A 15,803-nucleotide genomic window follows, 5' to 3' on the forward strand; every position below is an offset into this window, starting at 1 on the left:
GCAGTCTTCCTCCAGTAGAGAGGATGTAGGCAGGGCAGGAACCTGTACCTGGAGTTGTGTGGAAAAAAACAGCCTGGCAGAAGCAGCGAGAGCCCATCTCCACAACCCTGCTGTTGAGGAGCAGTCCCTGCTCAGAATAGAGGTCTAAGCACTCAGCATACATATTTTGGTGTACTTTACAGAAAAATATTGTGCGATTCTTCTCTTTTTCTCTGGGCAAATTATTTCCCTTGGGTGCTTATTTTTCTCCCTGCAGTTGTCTTTTCTCATCAGGAATGCATCATCCTCACTGTAGGGACTGCAGCTATTCCTTGAAGTTTGCACAATATCTGGCATGGAGGTTCACTCTGAGCTTGTGCTTGTAGCTATTTCGCCAGTATCAAGAGCTGATGCCAAGATAACAAGCTGCTATCAAGAGCAATGTTATAGATACATCAATACAGAGGGCTTAACAATTTTTTTACTCAGCCTGCCATTATGTATTAGGGGTCAATCCAGAAAATCAAAACAGAAGGAATTAATCTGCTGAAATTCAGAGAATCTGTGGTTTGCAGCTGGCATGGAAAATTTGATCTTCCTAGTTTTGTGTTTGTGCTTTTTTTGAATCATACTGAATTTTGTTCTGGTGGTTAGCTGTCCCATCGCAGAGTTCCTTAGGGACTAACTAACAAAATCAATTATATTGCATATAACAATGCAGTTATTCCATGGCCATGAACTGTTTTATGTAGCACAGTGCAAACATAGACACAGGTACATATGGAGAGTATTGCAGCTGCTCTTCATCTAATGAGCATGTCATATGCCAAAGGAGTCTTTCTATCAACACTAATGGGTTCTCACATTGGTGTTTTAGTTGTGCATTAGCTGTTCAAAAACCTCCTAAAGAGGAGTTGCAGCAGACCTCATCAATGTAACTGTCTGTGGCTACAGTAAGGGCTGCTACCACATTTGCATCTGTTTTGGTCTTTAAGCAGTATGTCTCCCTCAAGAGCATCCTGCATTTTCTCCAGAATTGCCTATTTGCCTGCCCATGGGTCTCAGTTGACCCTCCTTAAGGTTGTTTGGATTGGTGGGCAGGGGCTGAGAGCAGGGTTATTCCTGCTTGTTTTTTAGCAATATTTCTGAACCTCCCTTTTTTCGTGACAACTGTGCACCAGCTTGCCAACAGAGCATGCCTCCACTGGCTTAGCTCTGTTGGGATGAGAAGGCTTCACCCCTTTCAGAGTAATATAGTGTCCTCCCAGGTCCTGTAGTACCCTCCCTGCAGGCAGCTCAGCTGGCTTTGGGCATCTGCAACACTCCCATGTAAACCCTTGCTTGTGGTACTGGCCAAAGGGAAATGCTGTCCAAAGCTGTTGAGCCTGTTCATGTGGCTCCATGGATTAACTTAGTTCAAAAGCATAAAATACTTTCCTTCTCTCTCTTTATTTCACCTGTGTCATTTGCTGGCTGGGTGACTTTTTTTTATTTTTCTTTTTGTTTTCTTTCTTGGTCTCCAATAATATGCAGAAGCCTCAGATTACAAAAACAGCTGCACATGCTTTGGGTTAATGCATTTAAGTCAGGCTCCAGGGCCTGGGCAAGTGCCAAGATCCTGGATCAGCTGCTTTACCGGAATTAGGCTGCTGTAATGGAGCCCTGCATTATTGTGTTGCAATTATTTTGGATTGCAGCTGGCTGTTCCCTCTATTTTTTTTTACTGAATTGAGATAAAAGGATTTGTCTTAAAAATAGAATTTTCTTTTCAGAATCTTGCAGAAGCTTTGAGTTATATACCATGTCTGTAAGAGGTGCCCCTCTGTTTATCCTTAGATTTATCTTCAAGGAGAAGAGCAAGAAATGTTTGTCACAGTTTTTGAAGAGTAGGAAGAGTGCTGAAAGGTTCCAAAACGTAAAATACATGTGTATTGGAAAGGAAATAAAATAAGTGATTAAAGTGTCCTATAATTACATGGTTTAGGTTCTCAGCAAGAACAGGTTTATTTTCAGCATCTAGCCACTCACTAGTAGCAAGTTCTTCTTAAAGCTGTTCCTATAATTTTAAAATCCATTGTATAGAAAAGTAAAGGAATGGATCCAGATTTTAAACTAAAGAAAAGCATTTCTCCAGCCTCGAATCTCCTGTATTTGTATCCATTCAAGCTCTTTTTGATGCCTATTTATATATATATTTCTTGTCAAATAACAGCTCTCTCAGGTTCTCCAATTGATAGCAAAAAGTAAATTGAATGCAATCATTTATCTTTGAACTGTTCAACTGTGCCCTTCTTCATGTTCTTGTTAATAATGCCAGGTCTCCCAGGAGCACTCTCACGCAATTTTATCACATAAGCTTTTTGTTTGACCTTACCTGCTGTTCCCCTGGAACATTAGGGGGGCAAAAAAAAAGCCAAAATGCCAGCCTGCCTTAATTAAAATTTTAGTCTCAGAAGATGTTACAGTATGTGATTTCATTAGGTATATAATGAAAGTATTTAATCATACCTCTCACTTGTCTGGGTCTTTTTACTCAGCAGTGAAGTCACTGAGTTTTAAACCAACTCTGTTCAGGTGTGGAAAAGTAACTGCGGGGTGGATATGTATCTTTAGTGATTCATAAATTCAATTTACACAGGATCTTGCATGTTTGCCCTGAAGGTAGTTTCTTGGATGACAAAGTAGAAGGCACTAAATAAATGTTCAGCACTCTTCGCAAAAACATTTTTTTCACCCATGGGACAGCAAGCCTGCATATAAATGTTTTTTAAAAGATAATGCTATTCCTCATTTCCAGGTTGGAACTTAGCATCATAGGAAAAAAAGGTAAAAGAACGGGTAAAAGGTAATGGATGTTCCTTTGACGTGTAAGAAGTGCTAAATCTTAGATTGTGATACGTGGTGTTAATTCCATCATTTCTCATTGCCATAATCTAAATCACCCCAACGAGAGGCTTTCTACCTCCCAGGTGAACTCATTTGTTTTATGCAGTGTCTGTTCTCAAGGAAAAGTCTGTGCAAAAAGCAGTCTGTCTCAGCTTTTGTAAAAATGTACCTTAGTTTATGTAGGAAAAGTAGAGATAAAAAGTATATTTTTTGAGGCTCTGATCCTGCACATCTTTTGGACCAGGAGGGTTTGCTTTGCTAGGGAAGTTGTGTTACTTCCCTAATTTTTCTTTTCCATTTTGTTAGCAGTGGAGAAATTACCCTAGTTGGCAGCATTGTCTTGAGTAGTATATGAAATTGTCTGTGCTTCAGCTGCTCTGTGCCTTGGGCTTCTTCCAGCCCCTGGGGTTGCAAAACAAGTAAAACCATGATTTCATAGAGCTTTTTGAGGAAGAATAAAGCAAGAGGACAAGGAGGGGCAGTTCACCTGGGTCGATACTGTTTTAGCACTCTAGAGGAACTCACCACATGGGCGATTTCAGAGCTGTTATCCACCAAAACAACAACAAAAAATTCTAGTGTAGCAGAGTATTTTCATCAGCCGTTTTTACTAACTCCAACAAATAGGTTGCTCTGGAATAATTCAAACTTGCAGGAAATTTCCCAGTTTTATTTCTTCTTCTGAAGCTGGATGAAGATATTTTTGCACTATTGCTTTCATGGGATTTGTAGCTTTGTAAAGCAGAGAGGGGAAGAGGGGTGGGGAGGACAGTCCACCTTCTTTTATCAAGGATTTTTGTTCTTTCTCTTGGGATAATAAATCTTACAGGCTGGTATCTCTGATGCATATACATCTTGTTGAGTTTCTTAATGCAGCTGAGTACAGCTCTTTGTGTGTGTGTCTGACAACAAATGTGGCTGTTGGTCTGTTACCAAGTTTGGGAAGCATGAATGTGTTTATTACAAAGCTATGGCCAATTTAGGGACTCAGAGCTACAATTTCAGCAGCAATTATGCTTCAAGACTCAAAGTTCAACATCCTGCATTTTTATAACCTCAGCGCTGCAGAGAATTATTTGAGTCACTGTCGTTGTAATCACTTTAGGAATACATTTGCCGCGTTGTTTCCAGTGAATGTAGCTGGAGTGCCATTAGCTAAAAATTGTTTTGATCTCACACAACTTGAAAGAATCGATGCCATTAGTTTAAAATTTTGAAAACAAATCTAACGTAATAACCCATGGTTTCCCCTGCAAGCTGTACTGCTGGAGTGGGATGTGCTTTTACCTGAAATGAAAGAAGCCAAACTGTGAGTCACTTGTGTTGAAAGGCTTCTCTTGTTTTTGGAGGGTCTGAACTTGCCGAGTGCTGTGGGTGAAATGAGTCTGTGGGCTGCTGTGGTTTTGACTTAGGCTGTTTTACGTGCTACCTCATACCTCTGTACCTTTTCTGCTACTTCTTAAGACTTCCTTATTTTAGGCATAGGTATTCTTGTTTGGTTTTTTCCCCCTTTGTATGTGAGTGAAAATGAAATAAAATAATTGCATGGTCTTGTGCTTTGAAGGGGAAGGGATGGAGTTTTAGCATTCAGCTATTATGTACTTGTCCTTCGAGCTCACATGGTGTCCAGTTCACACCCATAAATTATCTGTGATGTCTTCAAGTAGAATATAAAGCTCAAATGTCTTACTAGGTTAAGACATTTTTATGTGTATTGCGGAGAGAAAGCAGACACAGCAGGAATGGATAGATCAACTGCAGCAGGTTTGCTCTGCAGTCAGTGTGCTTTGGATTTTAGATCCAAGCCTAAACTACAAAATTGTTTACAAAGTGGTTTGAATTCCAGTTTAAATCTTCAGACTCACACAGAAAATAACACCAGAAGGGAGACGTTAATTGTGTCTTCTGTGGGAGTCTTCCAAACTGCAGACACTTTGGGGTGAGGCTAAAATCAAAATTAGTGTAAATTTATAGATTAATTTTATGTTCAGTGAGAGTTTAGTCCATCATTTGCAGTGAAACTTGCCAGATAATGGTCAACTGCATAACCAAAAAAACCCCCAAACCTTTTCCTCGGGCAACCAGGCACCCAATTCTAACACATCACACCTGGGCATGAGAAGCCAGCAAGAACACAGTGTCTTGCAGCACTGCCTTGAATTCCTGCTTGGAATGGATCTCATTCTGTGGCTCCCACAACTTGGCCAACTGACCTATGCAAGGTTCCCCAGTTAAGCTGGCTTTCCTCCTCTTTTACAGATAACCTTGAGAGTCTGTTTGAGAGTCAAAAGGTTCTTTGGGATGCTTAGGGGTGTGGTTTAGTGGTGGATGTAGCAGTGTTAGAGCAATGGGTGGACTTGATGATTTTAGAGGTCTTTTCCACCCTAAGAAAATTCTGTGATTCCATTCTGTGATTCTAAAACAGTTCTTGATCTGGCTGAACAGCTTACTTCAGTATTTTTCCTCCTTGCAGTTTTGCAGATACTTTGGAATGGACCAGCTCAGAGCTTTTGGTAAAAAGGAAAGTTGTCAAAAACTTTACCAAATACTCTGCTGTGTCTGTGAGTGAATTGTAGTTCTACAGTGACTTTTTTCTTTTCTGATTATAACTTAATCATGGGCATTGTAAATTTGTATTATTATAAAGTGGAAGCTACATCCATCCACTTTAATGCTTTGCCCATAGCTTATTTCAAAAAATAAAGGAAAACGTAGCCTAGTAAAATCGTCGAAATAGATACCAACCAAATTCTTCAGTCTATAAAGCCTACTGAGCACGACTCTAACCAGGGCAAAGTAAACTAAAATAGGCCAGAAATACCCCTTAGAATAGCCATTGTATACAGGTAAACTCTGCTTGTGGAATGAACTGGGTGGCATTGCCAGTATGTGATTAAAGGGAGGAGAGTCTGGGGAGAGGATCCTGTCTCACAATCAAAATATTAATCATTTTCCTTGAGAGAAAGGATAAGTGTTGAGCTATCAGGCTAACATTTTCCTAAGTATTTCAAATCTGGAATATATAATTTAATGGTCTGACTACTACTGGACAGTGAGCACATTCTAATAATTTTTATTACCAGAACTACTTATTAAACTGATTAATATCTTCTAGCAAGATATCCATCCTCATTTTAGAGGTTTTAAGTGATACAAATGTCCTTCCACCCTGAGTAAATTGCCTCCCTGTTAATTATAGGGTCTATTGAAACTTTGAATTTTATTTCTAATCTGAAAAGTTTTAGGTTTATCTTCCAGACGTGTAATTTTATTATATTATTTTCTGGTTTGTTCAAGAACTGTTGTTATGATTTAACCGCAGCCAGCAACTCAGCCCCATGCAGCTGCTTACTCACTCTCCCCAGCTGCACAGAGAAGAGAATGAGAAAATTAGAAATGAGAAAACTCATGGGTTGAGATAAAAGACAGTTTAATAGGGAAATCAAAAGCCGTTTTGCAAGCAAAGCAAAACAAAGAATCCATTCACCACTTCCCCATGGGCCCAGGAAAGCAGGGCTCTTTCACACCTAAGCATTACCCAGGAAGAAAAATGCCCACTCTGAGCACTCCCCACTCCCTCCTTGCTTCAGCTTTATAGGCTGAGCACGTTGTCATGTGGTGTGGAATAGTCCTTTGTTCACCTGTGTCTCCTCCCAAATTCTTGGTTCACTCCCAGCCTCCTCACTGATGGTGTGGTCTCAGAAGCAGAAACTCTGTGTAAGCACTGCTCAGCAGTACCCAAAACATCCCTGAATTATCAACACTGTTTTCAGCACAAATCCAAAACTTAATCTCATATTAGCTACTAGAAAGGAAATCAGTGCTACCGTGGACAAAACCAACACAACTGTCTATTTGCAGATGCTTCTTTGTCTTTTGAATAAAGAGCAGAGTGAGCTCATGAAGCCTTTTAGAAAGAGGTGTGCTTCCTCTTGGGTCATGTTGTTAGCTTGCTTCTCAGCTCTTACCTGTTTTGGGGAGTCTTCTGCAAATGTAAGCACCTTCTGTGTGCACAATTTGCTGCTTAAATTGGACTTTACAGAGTCCACACTAAGAGTTGGTGTTTATTCTCCTTGGCTTTTCTGTGTGAGCTCAAATTCAATCTCTTCCCAGTGCTCCAGGCAGTTGCCGCAGGGGCTGAGCTGGTCTGTACTGGGGGAGGGAGGGGAAAGGAAAGGGAGGGCTGCCTAGGGCACCAGAAAGGCACTGTGCTAGTTGCAGAGCAGGCAGGAGCTTGACCAGTTCTGTGTAGCATTCCACCCAGCCCAGGTAGCTCTGCTTGAGGTTTCCCTTTTGCCTTTCTTTTGGACTTGGCTTGCCTAGGCTGCTGCAGTGTGTTGCCAAGGTATCTGAATTTTAGGTGGCACTACACTAAATAAAGCAGAAAGGTGCAGATGAGCTCTCAAATCATGTTGCATCAAAAGCACCATGAGTGTGTGTTTGCATTGGATGGGCACGGATGCAAGAACTCTGTTCAAGTGGTAAGAGTACAGTGGGATTTGCAGTTCAGGGACTCTGGTCAGACACTCTTTACCCACAGTGCTGATACACATGTTCTGAGCATTGGTAGCACATGCTTCAAATATAAAATGAGCAATGAAACATGAATGTGCCATTCATGAAGGATGTGTGCTGAGGCCAGGAGAGCACCAAACATGCTTTAATTGCAGCTCTGTGTGACACTACTGGCAGAGATGTAAAGCTGCTGCATTTTGTCTTTTGAGCTGCATAGCCTCATTAGGAAATTGAAACATTTGTGGGTCTTTCATGCAGTCTTTCTCCCCCGGGATGTTTAAGTTAGATGACTTTTAGCATGGTGAGGCAGGCTGTAAAGGTTCAGAGAAATTACCTTGCTGGTATGACGGCCTCTTCCATTTCAGCTGGAATCCAAGGCTCATCTTCCCTCTGAGGCATTCGTTGAAATTCTGTGCATGATTTGTTCCTCTAGTTGTTTAACAATGTCTCTCATGTTTGCCCTGATTTAAAAAAACCTCCTTTGTAGCAGAGATAACATAGAGCAGGATGATATAATTGCAGTAAAGAGGCCCTGGAGCTTGCAGTTATAGGATGGTTCATCTGATGTGTACTGCCATTAGAAAATAACCCACGTATGTATGTTCTCAGGGGACAGCAAAGAGGCTTTTAAGGATTACTCTTCATGTAGTATGAAAGCTAATGAGCAGAAGAGCAAGTGCAGAGAAAACTATTGCTGCATAAGCATGTTGCCAATTCCTGTTGTCACTTTTCTTACACCTGTGTAGCTCCAAAACATCCACCTCTGCCCAGTAAAGCCTGGTTTCTCATGCACTGCAGTCAGTTTTCAAGACTTTTGAGAATACAGTATTACTTCCATGTCACTGAAAACTAAATAGCACGTGAAAAGCATGGCATAGTTTAAGATGGTGCTCTATGTGTACACATTAAGTAATTTGGTGGAATGGCACTCTCTGATAGTCTGTGCCTGAGGAAAAAGAAAGAAAAGGATGTGGTTTCACAAACAGTGCTAAAAGGTTGATATTAATTTCAATTCTCCTACCTCCATTCTTTATCCTGGCCAGAGTGCAAAAACATACAAAGATGTCAACATCCAGCAAACATTGGAGGACCTGTTCCTAATATTACATGGAGAATTTGGGCTGCATTGATAGGAAATTCACAGCAGCTGGTTTCTGATATTAACAACTTCTTGTCCGGATGGATTGCCACATAGAGTGCCAATTGTTCTACTTCCATTTGTGCTGAAATAGAAGCCATTTAGCAGAACAGATACTAGCTTTTTTGTTTTGTCACAGCATTTTTTTTCTCACTCATGAAGTTTGTTGTAGATAAAAAAATAATTCACTTTTTAATATTCTGTACCTCCCCTGTAATATTGGAATATACTTTTGTACCTTTCCATGTTTTTATGTTCAATAGAATGGATAAACCTGCATCTTTCTTCATGTATTTAACATAATAAAGGGTCAGGCTTTGCCATGAGGTAAAATGAGCTGGCTTTATTGAGATGCAGAACCTTGAAGAAGATGCTGGATTTTAACTAAGTGCTATACTGGGTTCTGCAGCATGATCTGACATCCGTAGCTTCAATTAATCCCAAAGGGTACTGATCATAAAGAGAAAAAGTCCATGAATATTAAGTATGGAAGAGATGACAGCCAGCATCTTTGTGAAGACACACAGGCCAGTAAACTTTTTAAACATCCCCATTTCTACTCACAAGTCAGGACATTAAATATTCAAGAGTACCTCCTTCTGGAAAAATAAGTGACTTATTTTCCCTTAAAGTCTAAGAGGATTCAGGATACAACCTATCTGCTCCCATCTAATCAAATATGAAGTATGTTAGAGTGCATGTGAAATATTTGTATTGGGGCTTTTCTGTGTGGTCAAAGCATTGCAAAAGGCTTATACAGGGAGTAGGAAAAGGAGTATTCTCACTTTCAGGGTTGTAACTGATGTACTCTGCAGGCTGGGACAGGGGTGAGGGGTGCACATGTCCTATGGTCAGGAGAAATTGCTGAAGTCCTTGAAGAATGTTACAATAAGATTGTTCAAATAATAACACACAGCCCAGTGGACCTCAGCTCTTCAGCCCATCTCCTTTTCATATTTCTGCACCTAAAACCTGGAGTAATTATGTCATGTACTAAGCAGTGCCTGCTAGTACAGAGGAGATTTTCAGGGTTGGGTGTTTATATGTGTGTGTGTCATTGGAACTTTAAGGTCTTTAAGGTCCCTTCCAACCAAATCCATTCTATGACTGTTTCTGTAATACCCCCAGGAGATCATGCCTGTACATTCATCATAAGGGTAGCTACTTCAGCTTTTCCATGATACTTTGTTTCAGTTTGATAGTCATGTCTGCACTGTGTCATAAATCTGTCATATTTGGAGAATATGGAACACAAAACTGAGGTGAAGAGAGAGCTGTGTGTATTCAAATACACAGTAGGGCATTAGCAGTAGTCTCACAAAAGTAATGTTAATACAATCATATTTACTAGAAATAACAGAAGAGCTGCTTTCTACTTGACCCCAGTGGTGTCTGTCTGTCTCCACAGAGCAGCAGTCTGCCACCCTGTGCTGGTGCATTACAATCCAGCTCTCTGAGCCCAGATCCGGTGTTGGATTACATTCCCACAAAACTGTCACTTGATGCCTGGCTCACTATCCATCTGTGGTTCTTCACACATCTGGGGCTTAACTTTAACAACCAGAGGTGACAGGAGATGAATTCTGTGTTGCTGTTTCTGCTGTCAGTTGACACCCCTCTATTTAAACGTCCAGTCCTGCAAATACCAGAAGAGTAATGCTGAATTTTTATTTTTATCCTTTATCCCCTCCCCCCCATAATCTGTGTACTGGAGCAGAAGAGAACTTGCAATTTTATTATTGCTGTATAAGCCTTCTGTGAACTCAGTTACAGCAGTTCTGATGTTGGTAATTTTTATAACTAAAAAATATGCTGACACAGTGTTTGGGCATAGGAGAAAAGCAAATCTGAATGTATAATAATCTGGTGAGTTTGGGAGTTATTTAATGCTATATCCCAGCCAAGTTAATCACTCATGGGATTTTTTTTTCTTTTTTTTTTTCTCAGTTGACTGGTGACATTAATCTCTGGAATGGCATCTTTAATGCCAAATACTTGACCAGAAATCTCAACATTTCCCTGGCATAAGAACAGATTTAGAAGGAAAGCTATCAATTGACAATAGACTAGCAGAAACAGAAACAATTGTTACTTTATTTCTGTTATATAATGAAGCAGTATCCAGATGATGCCTTTCACTTTGTGAAGTATATTGAACCAGGGATGGTATTCATGAATATAAATAGAGCAGACGTGACACAATTTTTTCATAGAAAGATGACACAGAGTTGCTCCTTCTGGTCGTTCTTCTTTGTCTGAAATATGCTTATTGTAAGAACATCACTACAGAGTTGATAGTGCACTGCATAACTGCATGTTAAAAATATGAGTGCTAAAGAACACAGATTATGATAAGGAGAAATTATTCATAGATTTATAATACCTGTGTCTGGCCACATTTTTCAAGGGCAGGATCTTTCTGCATCTTCCTTTCCTTTCCTGCTTTTTTTGTGAAGTTCTTAATTGCTAAATATCAGCATCACCCAGCCAGCCCAGTTCCATCTGCCTAGGCTCATTCCCAAGCAAAATCACACTGCTGCTGAGCAATTTTTTATTTGTGCTTGCCTTCCCATCCACACTGCTGCCTCATTAGCAGCTTGGCTCTCAAGATCATGCAATCTTTGCCCATTTCTCCATTAGTCCTAGAGGAGCCATCCCAGCAGAAAACCTGAAATATTGTGGTGACCTTGAACACAGAGTTAGTCACAGGTTCAAACAGAAGCATCAGCTTCTCATCCTTGTGCAGGCACTGATGTGTTAGCACTATTCCTACCAAGCAATGGGGAGGATATTCTCTAATTTGTAATTTTCCTGCTTTGGCACACATAAAAATAGTACAGTGGATTATGACCAATAATATGCTCTAATTAGATAAAAAACCTTGCAAGTGAGAGCCAGTGTGTATAGAGATGTTCTTCTTGATCAAATAAAGACTTCTCTGTTTATATCATGCTAGGGAGCTGCATTACAAGGAAGATAAGAGGGTAAGGTTAGAAATGCAACCTGACAGAAATTGTCAGGTTAGACCATGAAGGCCAAATGCTGGTGTCCTTGAAGCTGGTGGGAGTTTTGCCTCTGAGGAAATAGCCAAAAGACAGTAGCACCCTGTGTCTCTTTAGGGCTTTTCAGCCCTGTGCTGCAGTCAGACATTCCTCCAGGTGGTCTCTGCCACGGTGATGAAGAGCATAACAAAAGCCCACTGCCCACTCAGGTCAGCTCGTGGCACGTGTTTATTGCACTTCAGTTTTCGTTTGCAGTAGCATTTCTGCAGGAACGAGTGACTTTCTGACTAACCCTATTGTAAATGATGGGATCTTTTGCTGTACCTTAGAACTGTTGTGATCTTGCCCCTACAAGCAGCAGGGTGTTTGAAGACGTCTTTCTTCTTCCAGGTTACCAGCCTGTCCTGCCGAACCAGCAGCAGGGGTTCCAGGGTCTCATGGGAATGCAGCAGCCGCCCCAAAGCCAGAACCTGATGAATAATCAACAGGGAAATCAGGTGCAAGGCATGATGGTGCAGTATCCAGCCATGTCGTCTTATCAGGTATTTAGGAGCTGTAAGGAAAGACTCTTTTTCTTGGAGAATGCTTAATTGAATTAAGTTTTTGCATCACACAGTGCTCTTATAACTTCATTTGGGTAGTGTGTGGCAGGAAGCATTCTTATGAGTACATTGTTAAGTCAAATCACTTTCTTTGCTTCCTATTTACGTGGTCTTATTACTCCTGATTTTCATTCTGATTTTGGAATGCTTCAAATGAACTATTTATTACAGCCTGCAGTGAGGGTAATGTCACAAAGAACGAAGGAATTAGACTTCTTCCTGTGAAGAAAATTAATTTTAAAAAAATATAAGAACATTGTTCATTTCTTCTCTTTTTTGCCAGTGCAGTACTGTTTCCTGTAATGAAGTTGAGGGCTTTGCCTGATCCAGTTAAAAATTACTCATCTGTGCAGACTCCTGCCAAGGATCTCACCATGTCTTCTATAACAAGCTGTAGCCAGATGGATTATTGTTTATTGGGTTCTGGGGAGAGGGAAGGCAGTGGCTTGATTTTTACCAAGTCCGTAAGTTACCCAGACTTATTTCCCCACCTTCATACCTAGTTTCCATGAGTTATGCCAAGCACATGTGAGAGGTGGCCTGTGCTTACACTTCCTACTGGTCCCTCTGGAAAGTTAAGAAACTAAATGACATCTAGTTCATTTTAACAGATAGCACCGACTGAGCAGCCATTCCCCTTTTCCCTCAGCTTCTTTGCAAACACTTCAGCGACACAGATGGAAATGGGGGAATTGCTTGTGGGTAGAATTTTCCCCTTATATCTTCAGAATTACTGTCTTGAAAACGTGTTTTAAAGGTTAATGATCAAGTTAAAGGTTTAGACCTTTTAGATGGCCTAGATATACCAGGGTGGAGTCTTCTATTTGCACTGATCCCAGTAATGCATAAGCTACTAGGTCATGACAGAGACACTTTCTAGGCCTAAAAGCAGAGGGATTTCTCTTTAAAACCTTCTGTAACAAAAAAAATCCTCAGAGATGAGAACAATTCTGAGCAACAGAAAATAGCACATTTTGGCAGAACATACAGTATACTCAAATTTAGCTAGAAGGAATGTAGGGATACTGGGAACCTACTTTTACCTGCCTAGTAATTGCTGTCTTTTTTTCCCCCACATCTTTCCATGTTCCTACCTAGGTGCCAATGACCCAGGGTTCTCAAGGATTGCCGCAACAATCATATCAACAACCAATCATGCTACCTAATCAATCAGGTCAAGGAACACTTACAGCCACTGGAATGCCTGTCTACTGTAATGTCATACCTCCTGCCCCTCAGAACAACCTCCGGTTGATCGCCCCACACTGCCCCTCCAATAACGTTCCAGTAATTTCTGCCAGCTGCAGGACAAACTGTGCGAGCATCAACAATGCAGGGTGGCAGGTCAAGTACTGACACTGTGGCTTAGATTCATGAGGATAGAGGTGCATTATTTGACAAATAAATCATGGCCTTCAAATGAAGAGGAACACAACAGAATAATCAGTTGAGGACACGAGTACTGACTATGCTCAAGTGATTTGCTGCTGGAAAAACCTGTAAAAAAAAAAAAAAGTAAAATAAATTTCGAAAAAAAAATGTTTGCTGGTTAATGGTGCATATTTTTGTCATGTCTGCTAGGTATGCCTTTATAGCTTAGCTAGTGACATGAATTCATTGAGGTAAGATTTTTTCCTACCACTGAACACCACTGTGTAGATTGTAATATCCCCAATTCGGATTAGTTTTGTACTTTGTGTTGAGTTTGTGAAGCTAAAAGTATTTAAAAATATAATAAAATCACATTGTACCAAAGCTGTAATGGAAATGAAAAAAAAATTGAAAACAAAAAGAGAATTACTGAATGGAAGGAATAATTTATATACACTATAGAGTTTTTTTATGGATATATACTGTATTGTAGTGCTTAATCACAATAAAGCTATTTGACCTCATGAAGGAAGGTCATGTTTCTACCACCTGCTTGGTCTCCTCTGTTTCTGAGTGAGTTTCCCTTAGTTTCTCATTGTCTTTTTTCAGGTGAAGCTAATGAGGGAATGGTACTTAATGGGCTTAGAGGAGTTTGATGAGAAAGCAACAGAGCCGTGTCTCAGCATGAGGTACCATAACAGCTAAGACCACTTTGGAACTGTAGCATAGCCACCCAGGAAGTATTCAGTGAATGAGGTACCAGTTCACCTGAAACTGAGTTTGCACTTTGCCAATCCCTAGGACCAGGAATGTGGTAAACACAATTCATCATTGCTGCAAGCCTCTATCAAGTCACACTTCTTCAAGAGACCATACAACAGTCGTATATGAGAAAACGTAGTTGTCCCATGATATCCATCCTCTGGATGGAAGATCAGCTAATACTCATGTAGCAACCACAGTACCCAGCAGTCCTCCTACACAGAGATGCTCTACCCAGCTATTGGTGCTCCAGCTGTAAAGCCATTTTGTCAAAAGAAGATGACCCAAGAATCAGGTCTGTCATTTTCAAGTAAGTGGGGATGAACAACATATTTGGGAGGTTGCTTTTAAAACACAGTGGTTTGCCAGAAAGTTTTAGAACTTTTTTCACTTCCTTTGGGTGTTTTTTGTTGTTATGTCCATCTTCACTCAAATTCCCTGCTTGTTCTGAGAAACTGTTCTTGATTCATAAATGCTTCATGGAGCTCCTCATTTTGCTTCAATGATGACAACATTTGAGACAAAAGTCTGAGTAATTTTTCACTTAAACTTAATTTTTAATCAATTTTGAGCACCTTTACAGCAGGTAAAGTTGAGCACTCCAGAATTACACATACACATTATGAAAAAAGCCTTCTGTGTGTAAAATCTGTATGTGACATAATATGATTTTAGGTACCCAAGATTACAGCAGCCTACACAGCCCTTGACCAATGTTCATCTGAATGTGAAACAGCTTTTATTTTACCTTTAGCACATGTGGCCTTTCCTTTGGTTTCCACTTCAGCTGTGGAAACAGGAACCAGAGAAGCTACAAGCTGTATTCAAAAGAAACATTTTTCTTTTCTGTACAATGAACAGATATCTTTCAGAGTTCAGTCCTTTTTTTACATGTGTGTCTTAAAGTATGGAATCCAGTCCTGTGGGATCATAAGAAAGCCAAACACTGAATTTTATGTAGTGTAATCACGATTCATTTGCTGAGAGACAGTCAAGAGCATGAGCAGTTAAGTAAACACAATTCACTCTTCAATTAGAGGTGAAATGCCTTGGGAGAGCCTGCTTATTGATTTTTTTCTTTTTTCTTTTTTTTTTTTTTTTTAATCAAGATACTGCTTTTGAATTTTGCCTGCAAGCCCTGAGCTCTTATTTCAGATTTCCTGCATTGTATGCTTTATTTCCTTTAAGTATTTGATATCCAACAGAGGTTTCTGTCTTAGCATGGCTATAGTTATACACAATTAGTGCTGGGTTTGCTGCTGTGGCATCACTGACAGCTGAACAAATGGGTGTCCTTCCCTGTCAAGGCTCCACAATCCAGCAGGAAGGACCCACCTGCAGGTGACCTTGTGCAGGACAGGCTGTGTGTGCCCAGGCGGAAGGAGAGGGGGAGGGAGGAGCAATCTCTATGCACCCAGTGTCTGCAATGAAGAGACCCTTTGGTCATCACTATATTCAAGTCCCATTTCTTCTCTGAAGCACTACTGTTACCTTATTAATCTTCCCTCCTGTCAGGGAACAAGGAATTAATTTCCTGGTAAATCAAAT

General features: G+C 40.4%; 1 protein-coding gene across 17 annotated transcripts in view; it reads left to right on the forward strand.

The window, feature by feature from the left end:
- Positions 1 to 14,061, forward strand: part of ARPP21 (cAMP regulated phosphoprotein 21) — a 195,953-nt gene extending 181,892 nt beyond the window's left edge. For 8 of the 17 annotated variants that reach the window (XM_063406308.1, XM_063406317.1, XM_063406355.1 and 5 more), the window contains 2 exons: positions 11,911 to 12,062; positions 13,221 to 14,059. In XM_063406308.1, coding sequence (XP_063262378.1) covers positions 11,911 to 12,062; positions 13,221 to 13,478 — 410 coding nt within the window. In that variant the 3' untranslated portion in view covers positions 13,479 to 14,059. Of the gene's footprint in view, positions 1 to 11,910; positions 12,063 to 13,220 lie in introns of all 17 variants that reach the window. The other 9 variants (XM_063406253.1, XM_063406248.1, XM_063406241.1 and 6 more) reach the window with 3 other exon arrangements.
- Positions 14,062 to 15,803: the final 1,742 nt, after the last annotated feature.

The sequence above is a fragment of the Prinia subflava genome, chromosome 1 (assembly GCF_021018805.1).
Source record: "Prinia subflava isolate CZ2003 ecotype Zambia chromosome 1, Cam_Psub_1.2, whole genome shotgun sequence".
Taxonomy (NCBI): Eukaryota; Metazoa; Chordata; class Aves; order Passeriformes; family Cisticolidae; genus Prinia; species Prinia subflava.